Source organism: Primulina huaijiensis, chromosome 7 (assembly GCF_012295235.1).
Source record: "Primulina huaijiensis isolate GDHJ02 chromosome 7, ASM1229523v2, whole genome shotgun sequence".
Taxonomy (NCBI): Eukaryota; Viridiplantae; Streptophyta; class Magnoliopsida; order Lamiales; family Gesneriaceae; genus Primulina; species Primulina huaijiensis.
The window spans coordinates 5,089,576-5,112,700 of record NC_133312.1 but is presented as its reverse complement, the minus strand read 5'-3'; the positions used below and the strand labels follow the sequence as shown (position 1 = coordinate 5,112,700).

The 23,125-nt window shown below is 35.6% G+C and overlaps 2 protein-coding genes across 7 annotated transcripts; one reads left to right on the top strand and one right to left on the bottom strand.

The window, feature by feature from the left end:
• The first annotated feature begins 10,306 nt into the window (after positions 1 to 10,306).
• LOC140980330 (protein ENHANCED DISEASE RESISTANCE 2-like) lies at positions 10,307 to 20,328 on the top strand. Of its 6 annotated transcripts, none has more exons than XM_073446096.1 (23): positions 10,307 to 10,443; positions 10,592 to 11,003; positions 11,238 to 11,312; positions 11,404 to 11,457; positions 12,304 to 12,369; positions 12,490 to 12,593; positions 13,358 to 13,425; positions 13,500 to 13,616; positions 13,751 to 13,791; positions 13,880 to 13,980; positions 14,484 to 14,579; positions 14,975 to 15,039; positions 15,111 to 15,182; positions 15,328 to 15,483; positions 16,119 to 16,351; positions 16,419 to 16,458; positions 16,553 to 16,695; positions 16,812 to 16,913; positions 17,079 to 17,123; positions 17,203 to 17,343; positions 19,257 to 19,352; positions 19,447 to 19,548; positions 19,979 to 20,328. In XM_073446096.1, exons 2-23 carry the CDS (start codon positions 10,860 to 10,862, stop codon positions 20,099 to 20,101), a joined length of 2,184 nt encoding a protein of 727 aa, XP_073302197.1. In that variant the 5' UTR covers positions 10,307 to 10,443; positions 10,592 to 10,859; the 3' UTR covers positions 20,102 to 20,328. The 6 variants fall into 6 exon arrangements, with proteins under 6 accessions (XP_073302197.1, XP_073302193.1, XP_073302194.1 ...); XM_073446092.1 differs by having other exon boundaries at positions 16,544 to 16,695; XM_073446093.1 differs by having other exon boundaries at positions 10,310 to 10,430; positions 16,544 to 16,695.
• On the bottom strand, positions 20,250 to 22,064 carry LOC140980331 (UDP-glucosyl transferase 73B2-like). The gene has a single exon (XM_073446098.1). It carries the CDS (start codon positions 21,859 to 21,861, stop codon positions 20,365 to 20,367), a length of 1,497 nt encoding a protein of 498 aa, XP_073302199.1. The 5' UTR covers positions 21,862 to 22,064; the 3' UTR covers positions 20,250 to 20,364.
• Positions 22,065 to 23,125: the final 1,061 nt, after the last annotated feature.

Below are 23,125 nucleotides of genomic sequence, written 5' to 3'. Positions count from 1 at the left end.
ATCGGTGGACATGAAATTTGATGATGAGATTCGTGCACTTATTCGTCTAGCGTCTTTACCAGAACCTTGGGAACCGATGCGGGCAGCGGTTAGCAACTCTGTTGGAAAAGGGAAACTACAACTCAATGATGTTAGAGATCAAATCCTTGCTGAAGAAGTTCACAGGAAAGACTCGGGTGAAGCAACATCATCGAGATCTGCTCTAAATCTTGATAACAGAGGAAGAGGCAGGAGTGGTGAAAGGAGTTCCAACCGATTGCGCGGTAGATCCAAGTCAAGAAATGGAAAAGACAAAAACATCTTTGAAAAGAATATGAAGTGCTGGAGCTGTGGTGAGACTGGTCACCTGAAAAAGAACTGCAGATCAACGAAGAATAATGCCAATGTTGTCACTGAGGAAGTACATGATGCTCTGCTATTATCCATGGAAAGCCCTGTTGATTCTTGGGTTATGGACTCGGGAGCTTCGTTTCATACCATTGGTGATCGCGATGTATTTGATAATTACATCGCTGGCGATTACGGAAAAGTTTTCCTGGCTGATGGAAAACCCTTGGAAATTGTTGGTATGGGTGATGTACGGATGAAGATGTCCAATGGATCTGTCTGGAAAATCAACAAAGTCAGACATGTACCAAAACTGACACGCAATCTGATCTCGGTGGGACAGCTCGATGATGAAGGCCATAATGTGACCTTCGGTGATGGTTCCTGGAAAGTGAACAAAGGAGCCATGATTGTTGCTCGAGGAAAGAAAACTGGAACACTGTATATGAATTCCAGTTGCAGAGACACATTAGCAGCTGTGGATGCTGGAGCCAATTCAAGTCTATGGCATTATAGACTTGGACACATGAGTGAGAAGGGAATGGAGATGTTGGTGTCAAAAGGAAAACTACCAGAATTAAAGACTGTTGAACACCAACTATGTGAAAGCTGTATCTTTGGAAATCAGAAGAAGGTGAGCTTTTCAAAAGGCGGTAGAGAACCGAAAGCAGCAAAGTTGGAGCTGGTTCATACTGATGTATGGGGACCATCTCCTGTGACATCCCTTGGAGGCTCGAGATACTATGTCACATTCATTGACGATTCGAGTAGAAAAGTTTGGGTTTATTTTCTGAAAAATAAATCTGATGTTCACGAGACCTTTAAAAGGTGGAAAGCCATGGTGGAAATTGAGACCAACTTGAAAGTGAAGTGCTGACAGTCTGACAATGGTCGAGATTATGAAGATGATGAGTTCAAGAAATATTGTGCACAGAACGGGATCAAGATGGAGAAAACCATTCCTGTTACACCTCAACAGAATGGTGTAGCTGAAAGGATGAACATGACCTTGAATGAACGCGCAAGGAGCATGAGATTGCATTCTGGATTGCCAAAATCATTCTGGGCTGATGCTGTTAACACTGCAGCATATCTGATCAACAGAGGACCTTCGGTACCATTGGATTACAAAATACCCGAAGAGGTTTGGAGCAGCAAAGAAGTAAACCTTTCTTTCTTGAAAGTGTTTGGATGTCTATCCTATGTTCATATTGATTCAGCAAGCAGAACAAAACTTGATCCGAAATCAAAGAAGTGCTTCTTTATTGGTTATGGAGATAATGAGTTTGGTTATCGTTTCTGGGATGACCAAAATCGGAAGATCATTCGGAGCAGGGATGTAATCTTTAATGAGAAACTTCTGTACAAGGACAAGTCAGACATTGGAGCTGGAGATGAATGTCCTGAAGTCAAGAAGACTGATGAAGTGCCATTGACAAATATTCGTGTGAATGAATCGAAAACCAGTAACCAGGAAGATGAAGAAGTAACTGCACAATATGATGACCCACAAACTCCGGTGATTGAACTCAGGAGCTCTTTGAGAACCATTAGACCACCTGAGAGATACTCCCCTGCACTTCATTATATTTTGCTGACAGACAAAGGTGAACCGGAGACCTATGAAGAGGCAATGCAAAGTGATGATTCAACCAAGTGGGAGTTGGCCATGGAAGATGAGATGGATTCACTGTCATCCAATCAGACGTGGGAGTTGACAGAACTTCCGCAAGGCAAAAAGGCGTTACATAACAAGTGGGTGTACTGGTTAAAAGAAGAACATGATGGTAGCAAGCGGTACAAGGCAAGACTTGTTGTAAAAGGCTTCCAACTACGGGAAGGAATTGATTACACCGAGATTTTCTCTCCGGTGGTTAAATTAACCACTATCAAGACTGTACTTGGACTAGTGGCGAAGGAAGACTTACATTTGGAGCAGTTGGATGTAAAGACTGCGTTTCTTCACGATGATCTAGATGAAAAAATTTATATGAAGCAGCCACAGGGCTTTGAAGTACGGGAAAAAGAGAGAATGGTGTACAAACTTCAGAAGAGCTTGTACGGTCTCAAACAAGCTCCAAGACAGTGGTACAAGAAGTTTGATGGATTCATGAGTAAAAATGGATTCCTAAGGTGTCAAGCTGATCATTGCTGTTATGTGAAAAAGTTTGACGGTTCTTATATCATACTACTGCTATATGTAGATGATATGCTGATAGCTGGAGCTTGTCTGGAAGAAATTGATAAACTCAAGACAGATTTATCAAAGGAATTTGCCATGAAGGATTTGGGTGCTGCAAAGCGAATCTTGGAATGAGGATCTTTAGAGACCGGGTGAAGAGATTCTTGAAATTATCTCAAGAAGAGTACGTGAAAAAGGTGGTTAGCAGATTTAATATGGAGGAAGCTAAATCTGTAAGTACTCCTTTGGCTAGTCGTTTCAAACTAACCAAAGCACAATCACCATCGACGGAGCAAGAGCAGGCTTATATGAATAAGGTTCCTTATGCTTCTGCTGTCGGAAGCCTCATGTATGCAATGGTGTGTACAAGACCATACATAGCACATGCAGTGGAAGTTGTGAGCAGGTTTATGAGTAATCCAGGAAAGCAACACTGGGAAGCAGTTAAGTGGATTCTCAGGTATTTGAAAGGTACTGCTAGTTGTTCTTTATGCTTCAGGAGATCAAAATTTGGCTTACAGGGTTTTGTCGATGCCGATATGGGTGGTGACCTGGATGGCAGGAAAAGTACTACTGGATATGTGTTCACATTAGGTGGTACAGTTGTAAGCTGGGTGTCTAAGCTGCAAAAGATTGTTGCGCTTTCGACTACTGAGGCTGAGTATGTTGCAGTTACAGAAGCTAGCAAGGAGATGATATGGTTGAAATCCTTTCTGGAGGAATTGGGTCAGAAGCTTGAAGATAGCACATTATACTGTGACAGTCAGAGTGCTATTCATTTAGCAAAAAATCCTGTTTATCATGCTAGGACAAAGCATATACAGGTTAGGTACCATTTCATCAGATCAGTGCTGGAAGATGGAGTCTTGATGCTGGAGAAGATTCCTGGAAGTAAAAATCCAGCCGATATGCTCACGAAGACGGTAACCATGGACAAACTGAAGTTGTGTTCAACTTCAGTTGGACTGCAAGTATAAATGGAGATATATGAGCTGCTGCACTGATGGTGTGAAGACATGATTGAAATCAAGTCTTCAAGTGGGAGAATTGTTAGGTAAAAGTGGGCCCCACGTCAAAATAACAACATCCCACATCGGAAAGTTTACAGAAATTGCTGGAGGGAATTAGTTATAAATAGAGCTCAATTCCTTCAGTTATTGTATCCCAAAATCAAAAGCTTTTTAGCTTTGATAAATAGAGAGTGCATAGAAAAAAAGAGTGTATTTTTTTCTTGAGTGCGGGAATTCTCTTGTGTGAGTTAGAGAAATTATTTTCTCGGTATACTCGGGTTGGGAGTGTGAGAAATATTGAGTGTATTGGTGTATACACTTGTTGTAATATTTCTTCCGGTTATAAAAGTTGCAGTGCTCCGTGGACGTAGCCTATATTGGGTGAACCACGTAAATCTTTGTGTTCTTGTTGGTTATTTTATTCCGCATTTTTGGGTACTATTATCATCGTGGTCGGCATCGCTTCGGGTGTAACTCCCCAACATTATTTAAAATATAATTTCAAAAATAATTATTTATCTTCTCTCTTTTAAAATAAGATTGAAATATTAAACAAAGCAAAAAAAAAAAAAATTCACCAACAAAATGATATAAAGAGGATATAATTATAATTTTAAATAATGTTAATAAAATCAATTAAAAAGTAGTTATTATATGTGTAAGGGCCCAAGTTTAATTAATTTAATTACTCGGAGTCTGTTTCTTTAAATCTAGTTAATGCATCCTAAACTATTTGGGAATTTGATATCGACCATTCAATGGACCAAGAGAGGCTCGGAAATGTACTCGAAATGTCGAAAACAACGCTCGGGCTTCCCCGGGTAAAAACCCAGGCAGTAGTCCAGGTGCCACCCTAGCTGGAATGGACAGTTGGGGTCCAGTGCTCGAGAGCCTGAAAAGTGGAGCCCCAACACCAATTCGTCGGAATCACCTCAAAACCTATGCATGGAAGGATTTTGGGATGGGTGAAAACTTTTCTGGAGAGAATTTGAGATTCCAGAGCAGATCTCGTCCCACTCGCTTGCCAAAATTTAGATCCGAGTATATATTCGTGATCCTGCGAAGATGACTTCATTTTGACTAGCGTAAATGAATCGAGCATAGTCGAACAGTTTCAAGCTCGAGCTCTGCTCGTTTAAGGTATATATAGGCTCGAGCTTGATTCGATATTTTATATGAGGCTTGAGCTCGACTCTTTTAAAATTATTAAGCTCACAAATAGCTCGAGCTCGACTCGTTAATATCTCGTTTATCATGTTTAACTATTCTGGCTCTAGCTCAGTTCGTTAAGCGGGCTCGTTTTTGAACTCGTTAAACAAGATCATTTTCGAACTGGTTAAACGAGCTCATTTTTGAGCTCGTCGAGCATTTTTAGCCAAAAGGTCAACCAAGATATGAGAATTTAAGGGGGTATGCTTCTCATATATAGTCTTTCAATAACTTCCCTTACAATCAAAATTTGATGTGGGACATTGCAAGTTATTATTTTACACTCAAAGCCCAAGAAACTAGTCGAGCTCGAGCTCGAGTTCGAGTTCGAGCTTGACATAAATGAGCTGAGCTTGAGCTAGAGAACATGCTATCAAGCTTATGAGCCGAATATCCTTAAGCTCGAGCTCAAATTGATAAAATTTTCAAGCTCACGCTCGACTAGATAAGCTTAACGAATGATCTCGAACGAGCTTTTTACTGAGCCGAGCTCTGAGTAGCTCTCGAGCGGCTTGTTTTGTTTTTATCCCTAATTTTGACGTAAATAAGTTTTTTAGATATTGACTTTTCTCCGTTGTTGCAAAGTTTGGAGTTCGATCGAGCCTAGAAATGAATTATTTGGGTGTGGAATTTAAATGTTTACGATTTCGATATAATTATGGATTAGTGAAGAACAAATGCTTCCGACATATCGTATATTTCGAAATTATGAAGTGAACCATCTCATTTTTTGAATCGTACCCGTTTTTAGTATATTGTATAGTCAAAAGTATTTTTGGTATTAGAGTGGATGGTAATTTATGGTTATTATATTTTTATATACAGTTTGGTCCACCTTGAGGATTTTTTGATTATTTAACGGCTATTTCAAGGTATGTATAAGTTTGATAAATTGCCCGCATCTTATGCACCCGTCTGTATCATATGATGGTGTATCATATGTGTGTTTGACACAATGCATTGACAATTACATATTTACTGCTTATTGGCTTGCATCCATGCTTACTTTCGCATATTGATATTTATATATATGCACTTGTTATATATATTGGGCATCCACTCACCCCTAAATGAGGTTTTGTTTTAGACAAAACCTTGTGTGAGACGGTCTCACGGGTCGTATTTTGTGAGACAGATCTCTTATTTGGGTCATCCATGAAAAAATATTACTTTTTATGTCATGAGTCTTACTTTTTATTGTGAATATTGGTAGGATTGACTCGTCTCACAGATAAAGATTCGTGAGATCGTCTCACAAAAGTCCTACTCTTTGTTTTATTTTGTGGATGCATTAGGTAAAGCAAAGGAGTTGATGATGAGTGAGATTTCAAGGATTGGAAAAGTAAAAGCTTAGCTTTTTGGGTTCACTATTGCGAAAAGGTGGATTTCATGTTGGTATTTTGCGATTTAAATTAGATTTCAGATTTTATCTATTCGTGTGATGTGTGCCTTACTTGGCGGCGATGTTTGGATCGTTTGATGGATTTTTAAATTTTAAGTCAAATAACCCTCTTTTAGATAGGCCCAAATTAGAAATGATAAAAAAATAATAATAATAAATTTTAAATGGACCACATATGTGATTAATTGCTAATTATTCGGTGAGGTTACCTCGGGTCGTCACAATAGGAATCTCTATTTTAATAATAACTAGTACACGAAGCACATGTGTTGTATGTGTATAGAATATAAAAATTATCTAGAATTAAAATTTATTTTTCTAAATTTGAATTTAATTATAAATTTTGCTTCTATATTAGAATAATAGGATAGTGGTAAATTAATATGAGAAGTTTTGGGTCTTTTATCAAGAATATTGTTCTTTTTTAATTTTTTTTAATCAATCTACTGAACATTTTATCAAACTTAGGAAAAAATTATTAAAAAGATTTTGATTTATACCATCTTTGTACAAATCCACTTCAGCGATGACTTATCACAGCCTACACTGAAACTCCTAGTATCACAATACAAACTCAAGTTATCTATTGAACTATCGGTTCATACAGATACAATACACAACCCTTGAATTGATAACTTTGAATGACTAGATTTGGAAAGGTAGCACTAATAGATCCTTGATGATCAAATATTTACAGTAAGCATGTGCGAAGGTGAGTATCTTGCCATTGAAAGAATAACATTTCTCGAGATCTTATAGATAGCAAATTGTTAAAGCTTCGGTCCCTTCTTCAATCTTGAATTTTCTTATTTATATTATAAATTCTTCCAACGATAATAACTTTTTCAACGATCAAATGTACTAGCATTCGAAAACAGTACATTGTTAGTTTCTCTTTATAGTACACCACATTTAATGCTTCTTGAAATTGATGACTTCAGCTTGTGAAAAGTTGATTGATCCTTGATATTTTAGAAAACATTTTTGTCAACTGAAGTTGTTCGGTAGGTACTTTATATGATAGATTTGATTGCACAAGCATTACCAGCAAGAACCAATATGCGATTTGAGTTTCTGATGCAGTTCGATTAAAGTTCTGAATGCAGCTTAACTAATACGGTTCAACTTGAATCTTGTCGAGAATGATGTCCATCTTGACTTCATATTGTCCAGCTAGAAATCTGTAAATATGCACAAATATCAGTTAGACCCCGAAACAGCTCTGTGTCGTTTGTTATCACCAAAACTAATGATATTTTTCAAGTAACAATATGTAAATATCAAATATTGATAAAAATAATATCATATTTTTTAAAATTATATGAATTTTATTTTTAATTGTAATACTCATAATGTTTTATTTATATTGTTATTTTATTATTTGATATATTTACATGCATGCATGGACACTGTTCCAGTAATTTTATGTATGGGTTGTAGTGTCATACATCTTTCAATAATCATTAATGCCACGTACCGAGTATACCACTACACTTCCAAATTGAAGCTATTTTGGTTAATCAAGCTTGATTTACAATATTGATCCAGAGCTGACATCATTAATTTGTTACATCTATAATGATTTATATGTGGCTGAAAACTCAACCATTCAACATAATAAGTTTGCCAAACATTTGGCTCAAAAAACTCATGGACACCGGTGACAACAAAGCCATTAATATTTAAATCACATACCAACTCAATATCTTGCAATGTTATCGTTGTCTCATCAACGTGAAGATGGAACATATGTGTCTCCCGAAGCTATTTTTCAACGAGAGTCATAATCAAATGACCATCATATTTGAAAAATCCACAACGAATAATTTCATAAAGACCCGTATCATTTAAAGGTGCAAGAATACAACAATGTATTACTTTATCTTCACACAATTTTGTTATAAGATTGTCGGATCGGCGTACTCTTAAAGTTTTATCTAACTTATTTGTCGAGATAACACTTGATGTATAAGTTTTTTGTCTGTGTAAAACACTATCATATATCACTCCAACGTTAAATATCATAATGTATTTCATATATAAAAATTAANGTTGGAGGTGTGCTTCATAGATATTAGTTCTCCAAATTAAATGATTTTCCACTTATCATCTATTAAACATAGATATAAAATATTTTCCTTAAACACCTTTATCTAAGTTTTCAACGGTCTACCCTCTTTCTACTCCTTCCATTAACATGCTACTCTAAGCTATGTCGGATTGACACTGTACTGGTTCTCCTCTTTACATGAGTAAATAATGTTTGACGTATCTCCTTAATTTTATATTCTATGAGAACTATACCCAAATAGCTCATAATCATTTCATTCCTAAGTACATCTATGCGCGATTTGCCTCACATCCATCTTAACATGCGCATCTTTTCTACCGTCATCTTATGTATATGTAGTTCTGTAGTGGCCCAACTTTATGAGCCATAAAGCATAGCTGATCAAACGAGAATCTTATAATATTTTTCTTTCAATTTCACAAGCATCCTTATATCGTATAAGATTCCTGATGTCATTTTCTATTTCATCTCCAATATGCTTTAATCCTATGGTCTATATACTCTCTAATGTCCGCAACCTTTTGGATAATAGATCTTAAATAGTGAAAAGCTTCACACTCTGAACTTCTCGACCGTCAATCTCAATTGGGATATCAATTCATCTAAATTCAAGACCAAAGTTACAAACTAAATATTTTTTTTGAGCGACTGATTCTAAAACTTTTACTCTCAAAAGTTTCACGAAAGCTATTTAGTTTTTTATTTACACTTACTTTAGTTTCTCCTATCAGGACAATATCATCTGCAAACAACATACGTCATGATACCTCATCTTGAAAATGTCTCATCAGCTCATCCATAACTAAGGTAAAGAGGTATTAATGTCTTAAAAATTTGAACCATGATGAAATCCTACGGTCACAGAAAATTCACGTGACATCCATCCAACAAATCTAACACTAATTACGAAGCATTCATAGATATCTTTAGTTTAAAATCTTAGTTAATGACAATTACAAATAATTGCAACATATAAAATAAATATGTATAACTAAAAAATATATATTTACGTAAAAAACAAATTAGACCACTATAAAATAAATTAATAACTAATATATTTATAAACTACAATTTTAAACACAATAAACAAAATCACTCAAATGAAATTACAGTACTAGTTTTGGATAACATTAACATAACACAAAAACAATAATGATAAATAAATAAGAAAATTTAACTGTATGAATAATTGTTAGCTGGAACTAGGGTTTGGAAATATTAAAAACAAAACTTAATTGTACAAATAGTTGTTATCTGAGTGACAGTTTATTTCATCCTACCCATGGGGGCATTGTTCCCATGATAGAATGAATGACCAAGATTTGCCCATTATATATAGGACTTACTTTTTTTTTTGGAAAATGTATGTGTGGCAAGATCTTACCCGTTGAAATGAAGTGAGGGTAGTGCTCACATAGGTAGGATCTCATCTACCCTGAGTGAGATAGCAAAAGCTAGAACTCCTGAAAAAACATAAACACGAAGAACTGTCGTAAACATAACAAATAAAATATAAGAACAAATTAATATAATCTAATTAGGGTAGCGGTCAACTAACGAACGAAAAAAGAGAACAAAATGAAGAAAGGAAGAAGGGCCGATATTTGGGGCAACATCACAAAGCAAGACTCGAACGCAACATCACAAAGGAAAATCGAATCAGATTATTGGGGCAAAAACTCCGTTTCATAAGTAGAAACGATATTTTCACAATTATAGGTATGATATTTATATAAATTTATAGTAAAAGATGCACATACATTGCATGTGTTATTATTATTTTTACTTTCATAAAATAATAATAAACAATTAACACAAAAATTATTTTTAAATTTGAAGAGTTGTTCGATTTAAAAGGAAAGTTTTGTTTAAATTTTTTTTTTATGTAAAATATGGAGTGACTGAAAAAGATTTCTTAGTAAGATAAGAATGATAATTATAAAATTAAATATTTTAACATGAGTTACTGTAAAGTTCTTACACTTGATGTTATAGATATTATAGATTTAGTAAAAATAAAACGGAGAAGTAATTTCATATGTTTGTTTTTCAAATATATCTACAGAGAGCAGAAATGGGCAAAGACACGGTGTCAATACAGGTGGCTAAAAATCAAATCATTGCTAATAATATCCATTGAATATATCCAACGTTCACCGTTAATAAATCAGATCACGTTAGGAATTCTGCAATCTCTGACGGAAGTCTCTGTCTGTCTGTCTTCTGTCTGTCACCTGCGAATGTATGTGTTATTTACCGCTCCCGCCATATCTCTCTTTTTGCACGTGTTTGTTTCTACGTGTACATGTGATTCGAATTTTACTGGATGCTAGCACATGCGTTTGAGTGCACGATTGGAAATTCTCTCGTTTTTGTTTTTGAAATTTCAGGTGTTTACAGAATTGCGGAGGATCGGATCGCAGGTTTTAGGGAATGATTGGAGAAGTTTTTTGTTTAAGTTTATGCGAATGGAAGTTTTTCTGAATATGTGTGAAACATTGCGGTGAAGATTTCTTTTGAGCGATTAAGATAAGGAAAGGAAAAAGATTGTTTCACGAAGATCCGCTGTGTATACAAGTAACTGTTAAAGAATAAGGAACAAAAACGGTGTGGCGACTGAGTGATTTTTGGAGGGAAGTTGGTGTGAATTGAGTGGAGATGTCCAATTCGAAGGTGGTGTATGAAGGATGGATGGCGAGGTATGGACGGAGGAAGATTGGGAGATCATTTATTCACATGCGATATTTTGTGCTTGAGTCTCAAGTGTTGGCCTATTACAAGAAGAAGCCCCAAGACAATATGGTAAATAAATGCCTTGAGATAACGCTGTTAGTATAGAGGTGTCTGACGAATAATTATGTCACAAATTGATTGCCACAATGAGATCAAATGTAAATATAGATCTAGTATTCTAGTTAATGTGTACATGATTGACAAAACTAGATATGGTTTTTTATTTCTCAACAAGGGGACTGCAAGAAATACAGTGCATCGAAGTGATCTTTCTAGTCTCCTTTTCTTTTTTTGTGTGATGAGGTACCCACGAAGACTCTTCTTATAGATGGAAACTGTAGAGTAGAAGACCGGGGATTGAAGACACATCATGGACATGTGAGCTGTGATTTACATTTGCTACATATATTAGAGCAACCGAAATTTATCATATATATTCACATAATTGCCAGCTCTGTTTTTTTGGCAGATGGTCTACGTTCTGTCGGTTTTCAACAAAAAAGAGATGTACAATCGAATGACGGTGGGTTGTACTTTGAATTTTATTGATACTGCCATGATTGTATTTTTGGTAATCAACTATTTTCCAGATCCCATTTAGAGATTATAGCCATCTTTTTACCTTATTCACACGTACACGTGTTCGTTTGCCTGCCATACAATTGATGGGAGCTTTTGGTTAATGATTTGATCATATAATTTCATGATATTCGTCTTCAGATCACAGAAAAAAACTTATATTAGTGCTCTTAGAATAATAGTGTCAGCTGCTGGCATTTTTCAGATTAATCCGCTGAAAAGTTATTGTTCTGGTAGTGCCTTTTCTCTTAGTGGCCATGTGCAAAAAACGATCTCCAGACATTCTTTTGAGAATGTGAATCTTTAAGTAAAATTCTGAGAGTAGAAGATAATATTGGGCTTGTTCAACCTGGAAAAGGCACTTTTGCAACATTTAATATGTGATTAAGCCGAAAAAGTGTGAACTGTATCAAATAATTTATGCAGTATAGTGTTTGAAACACCACGGATTATATTTAATGACAACAAAGTGTTTGTGAATCATACATACTATGAAAGGATTACCAGCTCCTGTGATACTCAACCTCGAAATACTAATAAGGGCTTACCATGCAATCCAGTTTTTAAGCAACACAGACACAGTTGATTTAAATAATGATTTGTGGAAAGAATTTTTTCATCTATAGGTTACAGTTCATGACACAACCTGGTATGAACATAAGCTCCATCTTCTCCTGAGCTTTTGTGTAGTACTGCAGTTAGGTCTCTCATCTAGTTCTACCGGTAATTTTTTCAGCATTTTAGTGCTGGGCACTGATCTTGTTTTACCTATTAATATTGTTTGCTCCAGATGGCAGCTTTTAACATTCAGGATGCACTCATCTGGAAACAAAAGATTGAATACGTAATCGATCAGGTTTTCTTATCTTTTCGCCACCTCCCCAATAGCCATAATTTTTCTCTTACATAAAATGGTCAGTAGCCTAATATTGTGCTTAAATTAGCTTAATGACTTATGCATGTTGGTGGCATCCAGCACCAAGAATCACAAGCTATTAGTGGTAACAAATACCATTCTTTTGAATATAAATCCGGCACGGATAACTGGAGGAACACTTCATCACCAGACCATGAAATTCAGTAAGTGTTTTGTGATTTCTGAGTTTTTATATAGAAGATGTCATAGATCCGATGGTGAGAAGTAGATTTTGAAGGACAAAGGATTGTTTCAGGAAGGCCGTCTTATTGTGTCATAAAGAGCTCTAGATGCTTGAAATGGACATTTATTGATTTTAGACATTATCTATATAAGACATCAGGGAATGACTTTTTAACTAGCAACAGTGATTTCTCTTTGCTAATGAGTCTAAGTAAACTTGGATGAAATATAGAAACATAATGCCAAAGTTGATGACATTAAGATTTTGGGGATTGGAGGCCTGAAAATAAAATCGCGAGTGGTGAAATAACAATGATTTAAGAGAGAAATCCCACATGCTCCTCAGTGTTGTCTGGAGTTTTTAAACTGTGAGAAATATCCTTAGTTCTCATTTAATTTCCTCTTCAATCTAGGATCTCTTCTTAAATTGGTCCATAAATAGAATCATTATATCAATTTTTACAAGTAAAAAATCTATTTTTAAACTGATGACCAACTTTTAAATGTTTCTTCCAATTAGCTTCCCAATCTTCTACATGTGGACTGCGGTATTGCTTAGAGCTAGAGTTGTTCCTTCTCTTTTAAGTGGAAAGCTAACAATTTGTGGAGGCCTTCAACAATCTGTTATGCATATTATTCCCCTATACATGTATTCATCTAGCTGCACATCTGAACTACTTCAGATGGCTGTAGTTGTTGATAATACTCCACTTGATTTACTTTGCTTGGTCATTATTTACTGCAGGGGTAGTGCAGCAGAAGATGAAGGCTATCCTAACCGAAATTTGACACGCAGAACAACGATTGGAAATGGTCTTCACTGGTGACCTCCTCTTCTTGGTTTTTGTTGAAACGGATGAAATTTTAATACCAATGTTCATGTCCAGGTCCCCCCGACTCTATTTTTGACTGGACAAAGGAATTAGATTCAGACCTGGCTATTCATAATTCTACCAGTCAGACATTTTCTAGAAAGTATTGGCGCCTTCTACAATGCCAGAATGGTGTGTTGATGTTCCCATGTTATATTAATTTGGTACCACTGTAGTGGTGGAATGGAACTGTATGAACCTTTTAGCATTTGAAAATTGAAGAATGTGGCATTTATCATGATTATTTATTTTCTTGTACATTTTAGGGCTTCGGATTTTTGAGGAGCTTCTTGAAGTGGATTTTCTTGTATGCTCTTTCTTATTTTTTTGTTGTTTCTAGCCTAAATGCATTGGTAGATACTGGATATGTTATGGTGTTACAGTTTTTTATGTAGCCGAAGAGTTGTAGTAGAGCAATGAAAGCTGTTGGGGTGGTCGATGCTACCTGCGAAGAAATATTCGAGCTAGTAATGCGCATGGATGCGAAAAGATGCGAGTAAGTTCATTTTATCTCAAATCAACACTTACTCTGATTATTTCCTGATATTGGCTTTTGGCTAGTTGTTGAAAAAGATCTGTTTTAATTTTTTGAAAACCTTGTTCACTTCCTTTGAATCATGAAACAATCTTTATTTATTTGTGACTCATCTGACTTGAATCAGCTAACTGCTCATGATAAACATGTATGTGTTTGCATGATTGGGTTGACTAGTGAGAACTAATTGCTTTCTTCATAAAAACCACCAAATTGAATTGCATTGTTAAAGCACTCTCCAAAATATGTGTGAAACTTCCGAGAATTTAGACAATGAAATTATAATAATTCTCCTTTACTTTCTTGATCTGAAATTTTTGTTGGCTTAAAAAAATAAGCTCCGAAAATTTCCGAGGAATCATTAAAAAAAAAAACTTAAGGCATATTCAAGTTTATTACATGATGTACTAATTTGGAGTTCAGATTTTATGATTAAAGTTAACAGAAGTTTATTAGTTATGCAGGTGGGATTGTAGTTTCCAGTATGGTAGCTTGGTTGAAGAAGTGGATGGACATACAGCTCTCCTTTACCATCGGCTCCAATTAGACTGGTTTCCAATGTAATTTTGGGTTTCTATTATTAATTTTGTTGGTTTTTCTGTGCCAATATCAGCATCACAAAACATTAGTTAAACATTAACTTGTCAAATGGGTTACAAATCCTTTGATAATACCCTTGATTCATGGTAATCCTCTATCTCATATTTTACCATTGTTCTGCTTTTATGGTAAAGAAAAAAAATATGCTTATTATTTTCTTCTCATTTTTGCTGGTGAGAGTATGTGGTTTACATAGTTCCAAACTGCTTGATTGCAATTGAAGGTTGCAACTTGTTTCTCGCTCAACAAAAATGTTGTGTTGTTTCTTTTAATGTATTCGCTATATTTGAAGGTGTTATACCTACGACTTTTTGTAATTAATAGAGTGATTCAGTATAATGTGTACCAAACTCAGGTTTGTCTGGCCTCGCGACCTCTGCTATGTTCGTTACTGGAGGAGAAATGATGATGGGAGTTATGGTAAAGGTTTGAGGGCTTGTCCTTGTTCATTCGATTAACTCTCCTCGTTTTTACCACTTTCTATTGTGCAGTTGTGTTGTTCCGTTCTAGGAAGCATGAGAATTGTGGTCCACAACCGGGATTTGTGCGAGCTGATATTGAAAGTAAATGCACTGCTTTTCTACTAGATTGCGTAATGGTTTTCTGAAGATTATTTTCTATCTCCGCTGTAGGTTTAAATAGAGTTGTTCATAAACTTTATATCATGTATTATTGGATTCTGAAACACTTGTTTGCTTCTAATTTTAGGCGGAGGATTCAATATTTCACCTCTGAAACCTTATAACGGAATGCCCAGAACACAGGTCCAGCATCTTATGCAGATTGACCTTAAAGGTTGGGGAGTGGGCTACATGTCATCATTTCAGCAACACTGTCTACTACAGATGTTAAATGGTGTTGCCGGTGAGATCTTATACCTAAATTTATCTTTCTGCAATATATTAGGTGTCTCGCATTTCATATACTGTTCTAGGGTCCCAATAATTTATCATTCTCAATGTTCTTTTTACTTGACCATTCTACTAAAATGTCCGTGATTTTGGTGGATAAAAATTAAGTGGTTAGATCTGGGGGCTCTTGGATTCTGCTGCAAGTCCGTAATGTGTGAATGGATTGTCAATCCAAGTATCTTTTTGGTATAGCAATTCTATTTGAAAATGGCATCATGCCCAAGAGAATGAAAAAATTTTTTGTGCCTAAAGGGTCTTGTCTGACACCCTTATCTTTATTCCCATTCCTCGGAAGATATTCAGAGGCATGCTTGTAATTTTGTTTTATGATTTTTTTATATCATGCAGTTTAGATTTTTTTGATCCTGGCACTCTGAGTTTGACGCTATGTAAATAATGCGATTGTCTATATTCTCAACTTTGAGAATGGGGTTTAATGCTATTTGTTCATACACACCTCTGGAGAAGTAGACATAATTTGACCACTTTTTCTGTAGACCCTGGTATATTTTCTTAAGTATCGGTTCCAGAGTGGATTTCATGTTGTTTGCTGTGGTGGTGAATGTGTTCAGGTTTTATCTGTCACAGGACTGCGAGAGTATTTTGCTCAAACTGATGAAAGGACCGTGGCTCCTAGAATTCCTGTTATGGTTAATATGACATCCGTTTCCAGTTCTTCAAAGAAAAGCCAGAAATTAGAGTCATCCGTTGTTCATCGTCGCAGTCCTTCTCTTGATCAAATACACGCTGCAAATGGAAATGCTTTACTTATGGATGAATACTCCGATGAAGATGAAGATTTGCATTATGCTGATCAAGAGGTTTGTCTGTAATGTTTATGAGATTTATATTTGTGTTTATTTCCTTATCATTTGAATTGCATGACAGGATTCACCATCTGCCGTTAAGGTTGAAGACAAAGAATCTGGTACATAATGCATTCAGTAACATATCGCATATACAGATGTTTTTTGTAGTATACACTGCAAGGTACTCGTTCTATTTGCTTGAAGCTTATGAAGAACCTCAAGACCAAATAGATATGTCCATTTTCTCTGGTAATCTTCGGCGTGAAGATAATGATAAGGCTCGTGACTGTTGGACATTATCTGATGGAAACAACTTCAGAGTTCGTAGCAAGCATTTTTGCTATAACAAATCTAAGGTATTCAATCTTTGCTTATTTATTGCATTTGCAGGTACATATCAAATGCCATCTTTAGGCGGCATAATTTAATCATATCAATCTTACCGCATTTTTACTGCAATTTTTGTTTTAAGATTCCTGCAGGTAAACCTGTTATGGATCTTGTCTCTGTAGACTGGTTCAAAGATACAAAGAGAATGGATCATGTCGCGAGACGGCATGGTTGTGCAGCACAAGTAAGATTCTCCAGAGTTGTGTGCTTCATTAATTCATTTTGTTAATCTACTATACTATGTATTCTTTCGCAATTGAATTTTTTTGGTGCAAGAATTTTGAGTTAATTTTCAGTTTTTTAGCAAGTTTTTATTCTTACTAAGTGACCTTGTCTCGCTATTTTCTAGGTGGCATCAGATAGAGGATATTTCACCATTGTTTTCAACTTACAAGTTAGTAGATTATACACCTGATTTCAATTCTTGATATTTTATTTGATGGTGTGTAGATTGATAAAGTCAGTTCATTTAGGTACCTGGCTCGACGCATTACAGCATGATTTTTTATTTTGTGGCTAAAGAATTAGAATCGGGATCCCTCTTGCAGCGGTTTGTCGATGGGGATGATGAGTTCCGCAATAGTAGACTGAAACTTATTCCATCAGTACCCAAGGTATCATTCTTTTATTTCCTTTGGTTAGAGAACTTTTGCTCCTTTTATAGTGTTGACTAATGTCTGTTGATAGAAAATTGTCGAAAGAACCAACTCCATTTGATATCACGGAGCTTATAATTCTTGTCGCTAATAACTACTTAGAATTTATTTCTAACAGCACGTATAATAAATTATTTGCAAGAAGATTGAAAGAATTGATTAACATAAAAGTATAAAAATACTAAGATTGTGTATATCATATTTAAATGTTGTGTGCAGGTGTTATAATACCTATTCACAACAGCAACGAAATATATTAATTAAACATACAAATAAACTTTAATAATTAAAATAATACAGAATAAATCATGCACAAGTATGAACTTGTGCGGGCGGTGCCTCAGGACAAAACGATTCACTAGAAAACTTATCAGCATACAAAAATCAATACTAGTGAACCAATAAACACCAACTCTCTTAAAAAGTAAGGGAGCAAAGTGCATTCAAACATATATATGAAATCGTATGATCAAAATTACGGATGCAACATACGTAAAGTCGAAGTTTTCGAATAAACGACACTAATCAAAACAGTGATTATGTATTGTGATTTGAAATAAATTTCATTAGGAAACAAGAATTTCATTAGGAAATAAAGTTTTTTGAACAATAGTATAATATGTAGATATCTTATTCTAAATAACAATATTCTAGCAAATCTTATTACTCGAAAAGTCAAAACTACATATATTAATATCACAATATTATCAATAAAGAAAAATTAATTAAGAAATAAAATATTCTTTTCAAAAATGTTTCCAAATAAACCTCTATATGTCTTGACGTATTGTATGGTGGCTCCATAAAAGTACAATGACATGTATCATTGGGTAAGAAATACTCTGAAGTTGAACTCTGTGTCATTTATGCTGAAGTTAGTAATGTTACTCTAAAATGTGTCTGATTAGCTCATTCTTGTGAACTCCTTTGGCAATTCCAAAAGTGACTAACATACATTATTCCAGCACTGAAAACTACGGAAGTTCTATGACTGATCGAATCTAGGGATGGTACGCAGCAATATAAGTTTATTGTAATTTAATAAGAATGTTAATGTGAATGTATGACTCTGAGAAACTGAATGTATGTTTATTACATTCCAGGAAAGAAAGTTTCGTGCACTGGTCATTTCAAGTACCAGGACAAATTTTTTTGTCCTACAAATTCTTCAATTTAATTTAGTAATACATAAAGATTAATTCCGCTTATCAGTATTCAATCGAACAATATTTTATTATCTTCAAATTATAATCAACTTGAGTTTCCAAACATGTTAAATACTTGATTTTTTAAGACATCAATAGTTGCAACAATTGATAACTATCTTGTTACCCATTAGTAATGTGACTTCTGCGTTAATTGGTCAAACCAAATAAGAAACAACGCAAACTCATTTCCATTACATAGGAGTGTTTTCCATAAATCCACATTTTCCTTTATCCTCCAAATTATGGTTGTTGTCTGTTCTTAGCAATATTGTTCCTTCGGTTGAGCCATACTTTCATGTTTAGTTTCAAAATTTGCATTGCTGGAATGTTCAATCGTTAACGGTTATTACCACCAAGGCTGCCTTTCCTTTCCCTGTTTCCTGTATGGTGGAATTAAGTACAGAATAGGCGGCTTCAGTTTCTTGGATGTATTTTTATTTATTTATTTATTTATTGTGTTGGAATGTTCATAACTTCGAAGAAATGTAAGTTGCTCTCTTCGTGTCTTGAACTATCGGTAAAGTTTGACATGTTTCGTACTTCATCAAAATTGCAAGCCCACGATATCAATTTCTGGTGAAATGAATTTTGCACACACATTTATGCCTTAGTAACTTCATCATGTTTCATAAATCATATTAATTAGTGTCGTGCATCGACTAGGGTTCTTGGATTGTCCGCCAGAGTGTTGGAAGCTCCCCATGTTTACTAGGAAAAGTGGTTGATTGCAACTATATCCGTGGTCCCAAGTACTTAGAAGTAAGGTTCATCACGTATCATCCATATACTTCAATACGCCAATAAAGCTAGCACCAGGTTGAGTTTTCATGTTACATAATTGTCCTTTGTACAGGTTGATGTTGATATCGGTTCTTCAACTGTGGCAAATGGAGTCTTGGGTCTTGTAATTGGTGTTGTTACCACACTTGTTATCGACATGGCTTTTCTTGTCCAGGTACTTGCATCTTAACTACAGAGACTCTTTACATTTGCTTATGTATTGGAGAGTGAAATACGGTTGTGGCTTTTTTTATAACTATGTACGGTGATCAAGGTAAAAATATTATGTTAGCTGGTATTTTTTAAATTCTAAAGAATACATATACTACGTTGATCTAGAATAATCAAATAATAGATTCTGTTTGGGATGAAGTTTAATTAAAAATGGGGGTGCGTATATAAGATTTTTTCAAAAAATGAGATACTCTGTGTTGCTGTTTTTTCTTTTTTTTCATTGTTTTCTTTTATTTTTTTGTTTTTATGTTTAGATGTCAAGTGTTCTCACTTATATCAACTCTGTAGAATCCCAGTTAAGAATAGGGTTAAAGTTGGGTTGATTGATCATACAGCTTATGAAATGCTGATTATAACTTGTTGCACTTCAGGCCAATACAACGGAAGACTTGCCAGAGCGGCTGATAGGTGCCGTCCGACTTTGTCATCTCGACTTATCATCTGCTATCGTTACAAAGTTTGACTCGGATCCTCCCGATCCAGTCGAGTCATGATCCTCGCCAACTACATGGGAAATCGACACAAATTCAGTGGTTTGCTGGTCTTGATTTTGCTTCATTTTGTTTATTTTTTTCTTTGAAAATTGCAACATCTCATTGTCTTAGAGATTGGAACATTTTTCTGTGCATAAAAATTCAAATATATTTGTTACCAACCATACATAGAAAAGTCACGAATTTACAGTACCTTTTGTATACATAGGAAACTCAATATTTCACTATATTATCTTACCGCATATAACATAGAACATGCCCACCTAATTGTTGCTTACAGACTCGATCAATGACTTTATAGAAGCCACAGAACTCGATGGGAAGCCACTCTCAAATGTACCTTCTATTTTGATAGCTCGCTCAAGGACTGACTTGTCATTCATCAGGCTATCAATCCCTTGCGCTATATCACTTTTCTTCACCATCTTTGTTAAACTATCACCAGTTGCAACCATGATTCCTGTCTTCAAATAATCCACCACCAGTTTTGCATTGTAGTACTGGTCGCCCCGAATCGGCCAAGCCAAGATCGGAACCCCTCGCCCAATCGCCTCCACAGTCGAATTCCACCCACAGTGTGATAGAAATCCACCAGTGGACGGATGACTCAAAATCAGTAACTGAGGCGCCCAGCCCCTGATTACTATCCCTCTATTTCCAACCTTATCTTCCAATCCTACAGGAAAGAAGCCCTCATCCTTGTCATCTGAACCCTGTTTCTCACCAAATACCAATGGAGGTGGTTTTGGTCTGCCCGAACCCGGCTGGATTACCCATATAAATGACCATTTTGAATCTCCCAATGCATCTGATAATTGCTCATATTCTTCCTTATCGGGTCCAACTTCACTGCCAAATGCTATATAAATGACTGATTTACTTGGCTTTGAGTCCAACCATTGGCTAACTTCATCCTCGGTGTAATTCGATTTCCGCTTTGATCTACTGTCTCGGTCGTGAACCACTGTGCCGATTGATTTCCAGTATGTGTCCGGTAGCAACGGACCGACCCCGAGTACCGGCTTGTTCACTTGCTTGGATATGTAGTTGAGAAACGGGCCTTCCAGTTCACGACACGTGTTGAACAGTAAAGCTGCGGAATCATCTCCATCGTCCAGCCAACGAGGTGTCTGACCCGGGTCACGGAGGCCAAAGTCCGGACCATGCTTACCTGGTTCGTGTTCTCCAGGTGGGCGGCCTCCGAGGCTTCGCCTCTTGGTGTCCGAGTATTTAAGCGCCACACAATCGGGTAGCCCGGTGAGCACCCGGGTCTCATCCGGTCTCATGTCGTGCGCTTGGGCTTTCCACGCAGCATACTCCATTGCAGTGGAAGCTGCACCGCAAGTAAAGAAGGAGGCGATGGGTATATTCTCTCTCAGGAAAATCTCCTTACTCCAGCTCATCATCAGGTCCATCACCACGCAGCTGGGTCGGCACTGACCCGTAACCCTTTTATATTTCTCGGTTAGAAATCTCTCGATCCCCTGTCCCATCTTCCGATTTCCGAGCTCGTGATCTGGGCTGTGACCGTGAGCGGATCTAGGTCCGTCATGATTCGACAAATCGATCTGAAGCAGTTCAATGCAGGGGTTATTCTCATGGAGAGCGGAAGGAATGGAGGAAGAAAGATGAGAAGGAATGATCAAAATGACTTTAGATTTGCTGCAAGAAGAGAGGCGTTTGCAGAGCTCCACCGACGGGTTCAGGTGGCCCTGCCCGAAAAATGGCAGCACCAAAATATCAGCAATAACTCCTCCCATCGATCACGTAAATGTGTATTTAGATAGATAGATGAAGCAGACAGAGACTTCGCGGACAAGTAAAAAATTCGAAGCTTTGAGTAGTTGGTACGAATGAGTTGCATCAAAGAAAGATACAAACATACGCTTTTATAGCGCGCGCACAAGACAGAATATCCACAAGTAAGTTCTTCGCAGTAGTATTCGTTCTATATGTTATAATATTTTGTTTCAGTTTGTGTCGACATATTTTGCATGACACGTAGAATGTCCTGATAGTCTTTATTACATAGAAAAAGAAATTTATGTGTAGGTGTTGGTTTCGCCGTCTGTAAGATATAAAGTTATATTATCGTACGTACATTGGTGTTGATGCCTGGTTGTCAGAACGAAGACAAATTTTTAACTAAAATGTGATGATGTGTGGTTGGGAGTGGGTTTCCATATAATTCTAGACTCAGGACACTTGCCGCTTAGACTTTTTTTTTAAAAATAATATAAATTTAAAAAATATTTAGTAAACTATTGCAAAAGTGAAATATTTATAAAAATAGTGCAATCCGGTTAAAATTGTTCTCGATTTTAAATTTTTTTTAAAAAAAATTATAGAATATGGATTCAAAATGAGTCCGTGAATATTTCCCCTATAAATTGCGTGCATTTCCTCCTACTCATTTGCACAAAATTCTCAAAGGTTTTCACGGATTCTTGTTTCCGGTTGTGTTTTCCGACTACGTTGCCTTGGTTTATCGAGCATCAGTAATTTTGAAATATTTTATAGGTATTAATTTTATTTTTGTTATTATTGAAATAATTTGGTTTTATAATATTATTTTTTGATAAGAATGTTTAACATTGTTAGGTGACAATATTGTTCGTTGATTTTGTCATTTCATGCGAGCGACTCTTAAAAGGTAACGTTATTATTTTTGTTGATAATATTGAATTTTTTTTGTATTTAGTTTTGTGATTATTATTAGAAAAATAAATTTTTTTATTTATACAGTTGTTAGTTGTACAAGATAAATTAATATTTTTTGATAAATAATTAATTATGAATCATTATTTTGTTTAGCAAAAAGTACTAATTTTAAAATAGCATATTTATATACAGTATAATAATCATTTTTAAAAAAAATGACTTTTACTATATTTGTTAATTAGGAATAAACGGAAATATAAATATTTTTATATGAATTAGATTAATTTTAATATTATTTTTAAATATATTATTATCTAATACCAATTTTTAAAAAATATGATCGACTGAATTTAATTTTGCACA

Bases quoted from the DNA above. Each gene is read 5' to 3' on its own strand.
- LOC140980330 (XM_073446092.1), top strand. From the start codon at position 10,860: ATGTCCAATTCGAAGGTGGTGTATGAAGGATGGATGGCGAGGTATGGA. The intron at 12,594-13,357 runs GTAAGTGTTTTG...TATTTACTGCAG, and splicing joins TCACCAGACCATGAAATTCA to GGGTAGTGCAGCAGAAGATG. The intron at 14,580-14,974 runs GTAATTTTGGGT...TACCAAACTCAG, and splicing joins CAATTAGACTGGTTTCCAAT to GTTTGTCTGGCCTCGCGACC.
- LOC140980331 (XM_073446098.1), bottom strand. From the start codon at position 21,861: ATGGGAGGAGTTATTGCTGATATTTTGGTGCTGCCATTTTTCGGGCAG.